Genomic DNA, 13,747 nt, shown 5'->3' with positions numbered 1-13,747 from the left:
ACACAGCAGTACGTATTTAACTCTATCATACAACAGTGAGAGAAAAAAAGACAGAAGTGAACCTTAAACTTATTCCTATAATTTATACAATATCCAACAAAAAATTAATATTTACTCTAATAATCGATGATACTATAAGGAATATATATACAAACTGATCCTGGTGAGGAACACTGATGTAACGCAGCAATAAGGCTGTCCAAAAGACATGAAGAAACACTACACACTGGCAGGGTGAAAACTGACACGCGTCAGTGGCGTCCTAAAGAAGAAATTAATAATTCATATGCCCTTACCAAGTGTATCATACAGAGTAAGCCTTGTTATGACTCTGATGGACAAGCATGGCAGCAGTGACGAGGGCGGAGCCCCAATATCACACCTGCAGGTAAGGCAGGAGAAGCAGTGGAGAACTCTGGGAGGCACAGTAGCGCAATCAACGCACAGGACCAAGAAGAGGTAGGCTAATCCTCTGCAGGTGAAGGATCACAGCAAAGCACCCAGGTGACCTGTAAATAATCCTCAAGGTCGTGATCTAACTCTCCCAAAGATACTGCCAACATAAAGCCGTAGGTAAAAGCTGTCCTTCCAGTATGAAATAGCCAAGCACACTCTCACATACACCCATAAATGGATCCCACAATGCATGCGAGAACGCATGAAAAGATGAAAAAAAAAAAAAAAACCACTCATAGGCGAAGTACCAGTTAAACACAAAAAAAAACCTGTGGTGGGGGCAGTGGCGTTGCTATGGGGCGCCTGAGGGGGCCCGGGTCCCCCAATCAAATTCTTGGACCCCCCCAGTTGAAATTCCCCTTGTGACTGAATTTTAAATTTAATGACCTCCAGCATCGGTGTTGCCACTTTGTGGGAATTTCCAAAAAATTCGTGGGAGTAGCCTCTGATTAATGAATTTACAAATATTCAGAATAAAAGGCATGAAAATTAATAAAAACCTTAAGAATTATAAATGAACTACGAGTCAGAAAAGAAACTGCTTAACGGCATGTGTGTTGCCTTCAGCGCAACCGGTATATCAGAAGTTAAAGGGGTAAGCATAGTCACAGTGGCAGTTAGAACTAAGATATATTATTATCGCCTTTCTGCTTCTTGATAATATGGCATCGATTTCTGTTTGCATGGTGAATTTTTCTCATGGCAATAGACGGCATCTTGAGCTAGGCTAATAGCTATGTACCATTCATGTTTTATTCAAGTAGGATAGTTGTGTTTAAACTCCTTTATGTTTGCCTGTAGGCTGTAACGTTAATAATATTTGAATCGAAATTCTGTCAGTTGATGATACAGTTCCTGTTGCAGTCTTTAAGTTGTGGATTGTGTTATGTTGTCTCCATACGTGTTTGATTGTAGAGGGAAGAAGTAAGTACATTATGAAACTATTTGAACCTGTTGTATTGTTTTAGATTAAGTCAGCCTTGTGCTGACATGGGCTCTTGGTCATTGAGCAGCCTGCAATGAACCTGTGCTCTATAGAATATGAATAATTTTGACGTTTTCACAAAACAAAAGTAAGATGTATACATAAAAAACTATCTCATTATATGTAGCCCTTAAGCCTAATCGTATCAAACACAATTTATTTTGAATTTCATCGATTTTGGTTTTGATGAAAAAGCTGTCTGTCATCTGGCTCTCTATCTTACGGCTAACTTACTTTTATGTTTATAGACATGACTCACTAGGCTAACATTTCTTGATTTTCAAGTTTTAATGCTTAACAGACGGGCCTCCCAGGCTATGGTAACCAAGGCATTTGATGTTGTATTCATGCAACTTGCTAGTCTATAGTTTACTTTTGATATATCATTGTAAATGATGACAACCACAATATGAAGATGTGTTTAAGTGTATACCATATACAGCTTTAGTAAGTTCAGGGTTTTCATTCTGCTTATTACGAAGTCAATTTTCAACCTATATTGTCCTAGGAGGCGATCATATATTTCCCATGATAACTAATTTAGAGTTGTCTTGAAAAGTAGGTCATATATATATATATATATATATATATATATATATATATATATATATATATATATATATATATATATATATATATATATAATGCAATGTCCTTAATGTTTCACAATTACAGAGCCAATTTAATAGTTGTTTAGTGAAGTTTCCTGTATAAATTTTGTTTTGTTTAGTAACCTGAAATTCCTGACATTTTTGGTCTCTGCTTGCAGGCTACTGATGTTTCGGTGGTAACGGTGGTGGTTTTCCAGATTCTACTTTATTTTTATGATAGTATATGTCAGAATATAAGAACATAGCCTAGAAAATCAATATGCAGAAACAGAGTGGCATAAAAATTTTCTTCTCTAAACGGGCACCAGCAGAATCCGATTTATGTGATAGTCCGTGGGGAGATTGAAAATGAAAATATATTTCGGGAGGATGACATGCCTACTTCCAATAGTGAAGATGAAGATCTAACAGAACAGGTGAGTACTTACACCAAACCTGCAGGTACGACTGAGAAAATTACGGCCCATCGTGAAAAACTTACAATAAGACCACCAGGACCAACAGATATCAGTCAAGGTAAAACCGAAAAACCTGTGCAACCAGCTCTGGCATGTTTTCCAACTCATCAAATTGGCAACAGACAAAGATCATTTAAGGCATCTTGGTATACAAGTCATTCCTGGCTCGAATACTCCGTAATGACAGATGCTGCATATTGTTTTTGCTGTAGGAACTTTCCACAGCCAAATAAAGCCTCTGAAACAGCCTTTTTGTCTACTGGGTACAGACAGTGGAAGAAAGCAACAGAAAAAGATGCTGGCTTCTCACAAGTTGAGAAAAGTGATTTTCATAGGTACTCCATGTGTACTTGGAAAGATTTTGAAGAACACATAGCTAGGGGAAACACTATAGCTAAGTCCTTAACATCTGCCCATGATAAAACTGTAGCAGAAAATAGGCATTATATCGAGGAGGTGGCCAAAGTTTTATGCCTAACAGCTCGTCAAAAAATTGCACAAAGGGGCCATCATGAAGGTCCTGACAGTATGAATAAGGGCAATTTTCTTGAAATAATGAAACTCATCAGTGAAAAAGATCCCATTATCAAAGCGCGTCTGTCTTCCAAGAATGCCAAATACACCAGTCCTACCATTCAGAATGAAATTATTGGAATCATGGCCGAAACCGTCCTTGATGAGATAACAGATGAGCTTTATCAATCTACTTGGTTTTCTATATTGGTTGATGAGTCAAAGGACGTTAGTGGAAGAGAACAGCTATCTGTTGTTGTTAGGTATTTGTTTGATCATACCCTACATGAGGAGTTTTCGGGGTTCGTAAGACTGCATGAACTAAATGCAGAGTATCTTAAAAACAGCATATGTGAAATGTTACTGACATGCAATATTGATGCAAAGAATTGCGTTGGTCAAACATATGATGGAGCCTCAGTAATGAGTGGGAAAAATTCTGGTGTACAAAGACTTTTCCGAGAAGAGGCTGCACCAGAAGCAACTTATATTCATTGTTATAATCACCGCCTAAACTTGGTGATTGTGGATGTTGTTAAGTCTGTCAAGATTGCAGACCAGTTCTTTGGATTGTTGGAATCCATATATGTGTTTATGTCATCAGCTGTGCTGCACGAGTTGTTCCTGCAAAAAACAAAACAAGCTATTTCCGGACAAACAACCCCAAAAGCTTAAAAAATTGAGTGACACAAGATGGGCATGTCATTATGCAGCCTGCAAAGTAATGCTGCTGAAACTACCAGCTCTTTTCCAAACTCTAGAGGAAGTAGCCAATGAGCAGTCTGGCAAGCGTGCTACTGATGCAGCTGGACTCTTGAATGCAGTTAATTTCTCATTCATCATAAGCCTTGTTGTGTTTGAAAATCTGCTGCACAGAACCAAACTGCTCTCAGATATGTTGAAATCACCTACACTTGATCTAGCCGCTGCTGCTGACATGGTTGAGACTACATGATGAGCTGGAGCAAGAGAGAGAGGGTTCAAATTGGGATATTCTTTGGTCTAAAGCAAAAGACGTGGCAAAGGAACTAGACATCTCAGTCAGATTTGCTCATCAATCAGGAATAAAAAGACAGCAATCTTCCATGCTTGATGGCTTTGCAACAAGTACTACCCGTGGCCAGGAAGAAACACCTGACTCAAAACATGACTTTTGTGTAAACCTGTTCTACCCAGTGCTTGACCGCTTTCTAACAGAACTTGACTCTAGATTCAATGAAGATAACAAACAATTACTGAGGTCTGTTTCAGCACTGGATCCAAGAAGCTCCAAATTTTTTAATGCAAAGATCATTGAACCAATGGCAGTCCAGTATGGAGTTGAACTGTCTGATTTAGCTGTAGAAGCACGCCAAGCCAAAAGGCTCATTTAGCGCAAAGAATCAGAGGGAGTCAAGATCACCACTCTCGTACAACTGTCTTCATTCATGTCACCTTACAAAGATGCCTTTCCTGACTTGTGTAAACTTCTGACAATAGCCATAGTTCTTCCTCTCACATCAGCTGCATGTGAACGAAGTTTTTCATATATGAGGCTAATAAAAAATTATCTGCGCAGCACCATGGATGATTTGCGATTGCCCTCACTTGCTGTCCTTGGAATCCACGTGTCAAGAGCCAAATCTATCGATATGGACAAAATTGTATCAAAATTTGCCAAGCGACATGATAATAGAAAGATACTTCTTTTCTGAAAAGATATTTAATAATGTATATGTTTACACTTAAAGCTGTATCATTATATATTGATCCATTTACATGCCATGGGCATATTTTTATTTGAAATACGGAAAAATACTTTTAGTTTAATTACAGCTTTGCTATATTCTTAATGACTTTATTTTAGTCCCTGTTACCTGTACAGCTTGTAATCGTATATAGATGAGAAGTGATTTGTTTATTTTACTTTATTATTATTATTTTTCTAAATACAATTGACATATGTGCTGCTGATGATATTATTTACCTGAGAAATTATTTTAAATATTTCAAGTTTATTTACAGTTTTGCCATATCCTTAATAACATTAGTTTGATTCTTGTTACCTTTACAACACGCATATATATATATATATATATATATATATATATATATATATATATATATATATATATATATATATATATATATATATATATATATATATATATATATATATATATATATATAGTTTTGAACGAAGTTGTGAGGAAAATTTATTTTACATTTGCATATAGTAAGAGTTGAGAATTAATTGAACTCCATAATTTCGAATGCATGTTTACTCGTTACTAATGTTATTATTTTGCTTTATTTACATGGATATATACACTTGAGAACAGTATCTTTTACTAATTATATAATTTTTATATAAGTTTTATGCCATTTTCATTGGCCCCCCAATAAAATAGCTTGGCCCCACCTGGGCCCCCCCACTGATGGAAGGCTAGCTACGCCACTGCAGAGACCCCCTGTGTTTGACAACACTGATGCTCGCTCGCTTGGTTACTAAATCTTTAAAGAATCTAAAGGACGCTGATATTTCTTTATGCCGTCATTTCCGACGATCGTCGTTTCCTTATATGTCCAGAACATATGAGATATGGTGTTGCCACTTATCATTATTTTATAAATACTGAGATAATCAATAACTGTTTTATTTTTAATCGTTCCAGAGAAGACTGTATCATCTTTAATATAAACTTTGTTGTTCAACTGACCTTTCTGACAGTTGTGAAAAAAACCACAATTGGTTACAATGTGCTTGTAGTTTGTTTGAGAGTGAGTGAGAATGGAAACGCAGGAGATTCTTGGAGAGCCTCTGCCTAACAGAGTAGACACCTCATACTCCAATTTTTTAATAAAAATTTGAAAATGAAAAGTCCTGTCTCGTTCAAGCAATCTTCCCCATAAAACTGCTCATTACATACATACCATATAGGTACGGATTATGTTAAGCAAATATCCTTTTTCTGGACCGCCAAAAGGCCTTATATCTTCCGATGCAAGCTTTGTCCCTCTTTTTCATTGGCTGATGACCGCTTACGTCAGTCTCATTTCTTAGGAAATATTTGGTATATACCACTTCTTCTTCACTGAATAACGTGCGTCGTCTCACCTGTTACCAGCCAAGGTAATTACGAAGATGTTCCGTTTTCCTGGGATGGCGTGCTGTCACCGCTTCATGGAGGGCTTAGCATCATAGGTAATGACTTTCATGGCTGAGGAAGGGTGCTGATGAAAACGAAAAGTTTTTTTTAATAATCGTATGCTGTGTAGATGTCCAGCCTGGTGTCTTCCTAGCCCCAATGGCGCCCGTCGTTGTATGTCATCCCTTCGTATTCCCAAGTGGTCTCCGACAGAAAACACTGGAAAGATGGGCGCATGATGATGTAAGACTTCGTCACAAAGCTAGCAGAAGTTTCCAGTCTGGCGTGGTCTGATGAGCTGTTTTTGATAAGCCAGTCGGGAAGCAGAAATTACGAGAATCCCCTTACAAGGAAACGACGATCATCGAAAATGACAGCATTAGCCCCGCCCATGTAGTTTATCTAAGCTCCCACAGGATCGCCCATTATGTGACAGAGCGAAGAGCGGAGATGAGAACAGAAAGACTGAGAGAAGGACAGAGATGCAGTTCGGAGGATGAAGGAAGGAGAGGGAGGGGGGCGGAGAAGCATTATACATTGTACCTCCACGAGGAAGTCCCATTCAGAGGTTTTAGTACGACGGCTGCACTAACCATACTGCCCTTTGGAAAGATGGAAGTTCAGATCAAGGATTGACGGTCACGCCTTGAAAGAAACCACCTGTTTTCTGCGGGCCAGCGCCAACGCCCTGCAGCGAATGGTAATTCAGAATATACATAATTATATATATATTATATAGTCCTATCTTGCACATCATTCCCCCTATCTTCACCTACAGTAGGCTACTTTGTTTTATTTTCTTAGTACTGCGGTGCACGTCAAGTTGAGTGAATGCAAGAGTCATTTTTCAATGTCTATATCTATTGTAAATAAATATACCGTACTGTTGCATGAGTTTTCTTTCTGTGTTCTTTTACTGTTTCCAATTGTTGGTGCGGTTAAGTAAAATTAGAAGGAACCTGACGACTCGAATCCGAATCGTAACACTTACCAAATCACTTTTTCGGTTTTCAGGATGGTCCGTCATTTCTGATTTGGCAAATGATTTCCTATTTTCCTTACGAAATGGAAAGAAGAGGCACTTTATAGATTAACCTATGCTTTATTTACTACATACAAAAAGTTAATACCTCCTTTATGACGAAATACAGAACATTAATCTCTCCTTACAATATGATCTTATTAGTTTAAATAAATGCAATATCAATGCCCAGATATTTATAAATACAGCAATGAATTTTCAACTTTTACATATGGCTTTCATTTTTAATGATGCCAGAGTCAACTAATTGCAGAATCATTTCACCTAAATGTTTATACATTTTTAGAAGTACAATCTACTTTTATAGAAATTAAAACGACATTCTTGTTTCAATATAGAAACTGATTCAAGATCTCCTATCAGAGTCCTTGAATTTATCATATCCTGTTTTTGTTCACAAAGGTATCATTCAAAGTAAAATAAATTACAGATTTAGAGACAGAGGCAATCAGAGGATGTCCACAAAATCACTCTAGGCGCATGTGCAACACGCATGACAAGGCTTCTCAAAATTCTGGACTGGAACTATAAATGGAAAATACCATATATCATCTTTAGACATTTTTTTCGTAAACCCCTCTTTCGGGATAGGAGCCATATGACCACCCTCTGGACGTAGGTTCATGTACTTTGTACTGGATTTTAATAGGAGAAACTTCCGCTGATCTTTGTTTTCATTTAAAAAGATAAAAAAAATTGCACGTTATAAGTGATATCGGGGTAGAAGTAATGATCAATGGTGTTGAGTATGACAGAACACTTACTATACTTATAAACACTCAGTGTTTTCCATGAAGATTTATATCAGATCCAGGTTCATGCAGCCAAAGTAGGATTCTTGTCCGATGTTAGTGGCTTACTCATTTCCGCAGCAGCGCCTCTAATGTATAGTCATCTTCAGATTATAATCAACTCTTGCCTCCGTCGTGAAAGAGGAGATAAACAAAAAAAAAAATTTACGGTTGTTTTTCTTGCTTTGACAGAATATTACGAAGATCCACCACCTACAGTAGCTGCCTGGACAACCTTCCAGCAAGTTTCAAATCTCTTGTAGAAGTCCGTCGTGCGAATGGAGGGGTCTCTGCAGCCGTATCCGCCCATTCTGTGCATCTGTGCGAAGTCGGTGCAGTCGACCTGGCCGTCTTCGTTGCAGTCACCATTCTGTTGAGAGCAAAAATTGGGCATGGGTTCAGCTATAACCAAGACACACGGCGATTCATTTACTGCCTTCATTCTTTTCCTTAACTGGGCTTAATGTTGTCGCGGCGAAATATTCAGCTTGAATAAAGCGAAAAATATGTTTTTCTTAAACTCAATGAAACTCATTGAAATGTAACTTAAAAGCATCGGAAAAAGCAATTGCAAAACATTATACCAAATATCATGCACATGCAGTATGAGATATTAACGATTAATCAATACGACATATTTTCAAACATATATATACATATATATATAATATAATATAATATATATATATATATATATATATATATATATATATATATATATATATATATATAAATAAATATATATATATATAAGAACTGAAAAAAAGCAATTGAAAAATATTAGTCCAAACAACATGCACATAAATGATTATAAATCTATATATAAATATATATATATAGTTATCATTAACGAAGAAAGACCAGCGTTGCTGCTTTTTGCAATTATTCAAGGATGGTTTATTAGACGCTATTAAAACATGACTAAAGAACAAGTTGTACGTTATCGTGACTTTCATAGGAATTTATTTAATTGTTTAATTATGTTGCCCAGACAACAATGATTGTCCGCTCCAATGATATGGGCTGGTGGAGACTTTCAAAACGGCAAATACGTGAAAGAGACGGCGACCTTCATGGAAATCAAGGTCGAGAGACCACTCATTTCGCTAACTTGGTGAATATGCATTTAATGAAGCACTTATCCGATGAACTGGAGGAATATCTCATCAAATTATTTCAATATTTCTGTCAGCTGAAGGCAAAATATGAACTGCGAACTCGAAAATTTTGGAAGTGGAACATTATTCTTTGATAAAGCCTTAAAGATATTATCCTGGCTTTCAGACAATCCGCTGAGTGAAAATATCAATTGGTCTGTTGCTCTGATTTACTGGGGAAAATAAATTTGGCGATTCAGAGTTTAGGTTCGCGGTTTGTCGTGACTCGTGACGATGCTAGCCGGCATTTTCTTTCCCTGATCAGCTTACTGAGTGTTCAGTCTATGTATCTGCGTGTGTTCACTTTTAAATATATGTGAATCTATGTTTAAAATGTTATGTTATATATATATATATATATATATATATATATATATATATATATATATATATATATATATATATATATATATATATATATATATATATATATATATATATTGTGTGTGTGTGTGTGGCAAATAATTTCCTATATTCCTTGCAAAATGGAAATATTATATTTATATATATATATATATATATATATATATATATATATATATATATATATATATATATATATATATAGTGTTTACATGTGTTTTATTTACTCCCAAACAATAGAACTTGATGCCAAATCAGTAATTCCCATTAATCGTTATGAATACATAAACATCTTTGGAATAAATGGTTTAACTGAATTAGGTTTATGTAGAAAGCAGTGCATTTTAAAGTTTTTTTTATTTATAGAGAGCAAGTTACGGGAATTTTCTGAAAGGTGTGATTAAGGCTAGGGTAAATGGGAAGGATGCGTTCTGGAAGTGTTGGAAGCTATAAATGGTGGAAGGGGACGACAGGGGGCTGGTAACAACAACGGAAAGTGTGCAGAGGTACAAAAGTTCACAGTTAAAATAATGGTCCAGATCAGACCACTATGAGAACTATAAGGAGCTCAGAACTACGAAATGGAAGAAATGAAAGCTAGGGAGGGTTGGGAGATAGCAACTATATAGTGCATTGTGAGATCTATAAAAGGCTGGGAGCTACAACAGGAATGAAATGAAAGCTAGGGTGGGCGAGGAGACTACAACTACGATATTTGAGAAATACAAAGAGCTAGGAGTTACAACAGGGATGAAATGAAAGCTAGGGAAGACTGGAACTAGGGCATTGTGATAGCTATGGGGATCTGGGAGCTTCAATGTAAACAAAATGAAAGTTAGAGAGATTACAACAAGGCTGTTTTGAGTAATATGGGAAGCTGGGAACTACAACATATACTAAATGAAAAGGTAGTGTGGGCAGATAGACTACAGCTAGGCAATATGAGAACTATGAGGAGCTGGGAGCTACAACATGAACAAAATGAAAGCTAGGCGAGAGGGGAGACTACAGTCCAGGTATTATGAGAACTATGAGCAACTGGGAGTTACAGCATGGGTGAAATAAAGGTAGGGAGACTACAATTATGGCATTATGAGAACTGTGAGGTGCTGGGAGCTGCGACATGGACAAATGAAAGCTAAGGAGATCAGGGAGACTACGATTAGGGCATTATGAGAACTCTCAGGAGCTGGGATCTACAGCATGGAAATTCTGAAATATATGTAGACTTGGAAGACTCAGCAAGGTCGCTATGGAAGGAAGGCAGAATGGGTGGGGAGGCTACAACAATGGATGACTGATGAGTCAAGCTGGAGGGTGGAAAGTTTCAAGTAGCATATCCAAGGGGATTCTTCCTCTTGTCTTCCTACCAGTCAACATTGACGCGGGCCGAGCATGTTCGGAAACTCTGCCAAAAGGCATCGTTGGCGTTGACGTTGGCGTTGCAACCATTGTAGCCGATTTTATGAACTCTGACGATGTCTTCGCAGTTGATAGCTCCATCGCCAGTACAGTCCTGAAGTTGTTGTTATCATCATCATTATCAAATCGACGTTCAGTTTATTTACAGATGTCATTGTTGTTAGTAATTTCCGCTAGTTTATATATATGTGTGTATATATATATATATATATATATATATATATATATATATATATATATATAACATTATTCATATATGTGTATGCATCTGCATGTCTGAGAATGATATACATGTACACATTATATTAAGATTTTCACGACTTCACCATGTCATTAAATCCCTCTCTCAATATTCAAGAGGTCTTTTTTTTTTTAATAGATCTGGGACATACTTTTAGAGGTAAAACCTACGGCAGACCAGTGGCTATTACCATGACTTTGCCAGGGGAAATAAAAAATTGAATAAGTTTCAAAATGAATTGCAGTCCCCGCTCCCCGCCCTCCTCTCTCTCTCTCTCTCTCTCTCTCTCTCTCTCTCTCTCTCTCTCTCTCTCTCTCTCTCTCTCTCTCTCTCCTTCTTCTTCTTCTTTCGACCTTATTAGTCCCACTGTATAGCAGGGTCTCCCTCTGTTGCTGGAAACAACAGGGATATATTTTGTTAATAATAAAGTATATTTTGCAATTATACTCGTATATACTCGTCTTCCAGCGAAGAAAATTGCATTCATTGTAGGACTACATGTATTGTTCATTTTAGGATTACTTATATCTATTTTTGCCCTCGAAAGAAAGACATACTAAAAGGCCTAAAAATAATTAATTAATTAGTAATTCATTAATTAGTAAACATAGTACTGGGCAACATAAATAACAATTACATCTCTCTTTATAATAGCTACGATTCATGTCAACAGTAAGTCAGTGTATTTCAGTATACTCTTGCATATCGAAATCCATAGCTCATCCTACATGTTTAAGAATAAAATCCCGTGAGAAGAATTATTAACCTGAACTTGAATTTTGAGAAAACATGAGAATAGCTACAATTACAGGTATTGATAGCTCATTAGCAATATAAATAAATATATATATATATATATATATATATATATATATATATATATATATATATATATTATATATATATATATAATTTATAGATTTATAGATATATATATATATATGTTTTATATATATATATATATATATATATATATATATATATATATATATATATATATATATATATATATATATATATATATATATATATATATATATATATATATATATATATATATATATATATATATATATATATATATACATGTGTGTGCATGTGTGATTGTATGTGGTTGAATATACAGTCATATTTAGGTATGTGTGTAAATATATAGTGAGAAAACTAAATTCATTTCAACAGTAACCTGTAGGTTCCTCTACCATACTGGGATCAGTCTTTTAACTCATGCAAGTTTAAACCCTCTGTGATTTAATATCATGTTGCCTTTTTCCTCATTATGGGATATCAGATTACTGTCAAGTAAACGAAAACAACTTTAATGAATTTTCTTGTTTTGATGTAAAATTTTCTTTAATTCTGTCCAAAGGATGACGAGTTAATTCTATAGATATTAAACCAAAGATACCAATTGTTACCTGAAAAATATTTGTTGCTGAAAATGTGAGAAACTCATGCAACGTTTGCTGTGCTAGAGACCATATGTACAGTATATATGGATTAAGATCTGTGAGGACATGACGGAACTAAGCAGTAAGCCTTAACAGGAACAGCTCTGTCCGAAATGAAAGTCAAGAGTTACATTCGTCATTTTGTCGGTGTTGAAGTTTTGGCGTGATATGGTGGTCAAGTAATTACAGACTTTCGTAGTTTTACGTAGACTTATAAATAGATAAAGGATTCAATAAATACGTAACCTAAACATGATTGTCGCCAAATTCCGTTTTTCTATATATACAGTACATACTCAAGCCTGTATTCAAATGCAGAACAGTGAGATTGTATAAACTCAAATGAATGAAAGCAGATTTGTAACATCATCACCATGACTGTAGCGCATTCAACGTTCTTTATTGTACATTAATTCTGACCATAAACTTAGTTCCATCATGAGAGCTACATTCCTAATGTGCTCTTCAAGGTGACCTACGTTAAGTACAAAGTATAGAGAATACCCACCCAAGTATTTGTTGTTGACAGTTAAATAGGAGAGACAATAAGGTTACCACAGAGCTTAGAAGTTCGAATATACTTAAGATCTGAAAAACTATATTTCTGAAGACTACAAGGGAAATAACAACAAACAACGCATAACAAACACTTACCGTGGCGAATTTACCCATATACTGGCGTACGGTCTCGGCAGAGCAGTATAAATCATTCACGCAGTTTTCAAAGGCTGAAATAAACAAATTTAGGTCGTTACTGCTGAAGTATGATTTCTCTGAAGATGTAAGTGGATATTAGGTATATATGTGTGCATATATATATATATATATATATATATATATATATATATATATATATATATATATATATATATATATATATATATATATATATATATATATATATATATATATATATATATATATATATATATATATATATATATATATGTAAACTTTACTAAACCTAGAAAATCCAGATTTTGAGAAGTGCTTCTGAATAACATACCTCCTTGCCTGTTTGGGTCATCGTTCTGGATGACGGGTTTGCCAGCATCAGCCCAGTAAGCCCATGAAATGAGGAACGGTCCGCAGAAGTAGGCCCCTGCGTAAGGAGTGTGACAGCCCACAC

General features: G+C 35.7%; 2 protein-coding genes across 3 annotated transcripts in view; one reads left to right on the top strand and one right to left on the bottom strand.

The window, feature by feature from the left end:
* The first annotated feature begins 2,426 nt into the window (after nucleotides 1-2,426).
* Nucleotides 2,427-3,698, top strand: LOC136842321 (zinc finger MYM-type protein 1-like). Its single transcript, XM_067109580.1, has one exon. The coding sequence runs from the start codon at nucleotides 2,427-2,429 to the stop codon at nucleotides 3,696-3,698; it is 1,272 nt and encodes a 423-aa protein (XP_066965681.1).
* A 3,535-nt stretch (nucleotides 3,699-7,233) lies between these two features.
* LOC136842607 (lysozyme 2-like) overlaps nucleotides 7,234-13,747 on the bottom strand; it is a 22,947-nt gene continuing 16,433 nt past the window's right edge. The window contains exons 2-5 of one of the 2 annotated variants that reach the window (XM_067110194.1): nucleotides 13,625-13,747; nucleotides 13,273-13,346; nucleotides 10,875-11,020; nucleotides 7,234-8,354 (exon numbers count right to left, since the gene is read on the bottom strand). The exon at nucleotides 13,625-13,747 is cut by the window's right edge and continues 66 nt beyond it. In XM_067110194.1, coding sequence (XP_066966295.1) covers nucleotide 8,354; nucleotides 10,875-11,020; nucleotides 13,273-13,346; nucleotides 13,625-13,747 — 344 coding nt within the window. In that variant the 3' untranslated portion in view covers nucleotides 7,234-8,353. The remainder of the gene's footprint in view (nucleotides 8,355-10,874; nucleotides 11,021-13,272; nucleotides 13,347-13,624) is intronic. The other variant, XM_067110193.1, reaches the window with a different exon arrangement.

Source organism: Macrobrachium rosenbergii, chromosome 10, assembly GCF_040412425.1.
Source record: "Macrobrachium rosenbergii isolate ZJJX-2024 chromosome 10, ASM4041242v1, whole genome shotgun sequence".
Classification (NCBI taxonomy): Eukaryota; Metazoa; Arthropoda; class Malacostraca; order Decapoda; family Palaemonidae; genus Macrobrachium; species Macrobrachium rosenbergii.
This window is presented reverse-complemented; position numbering and strand designations above follow the sequence as displayed.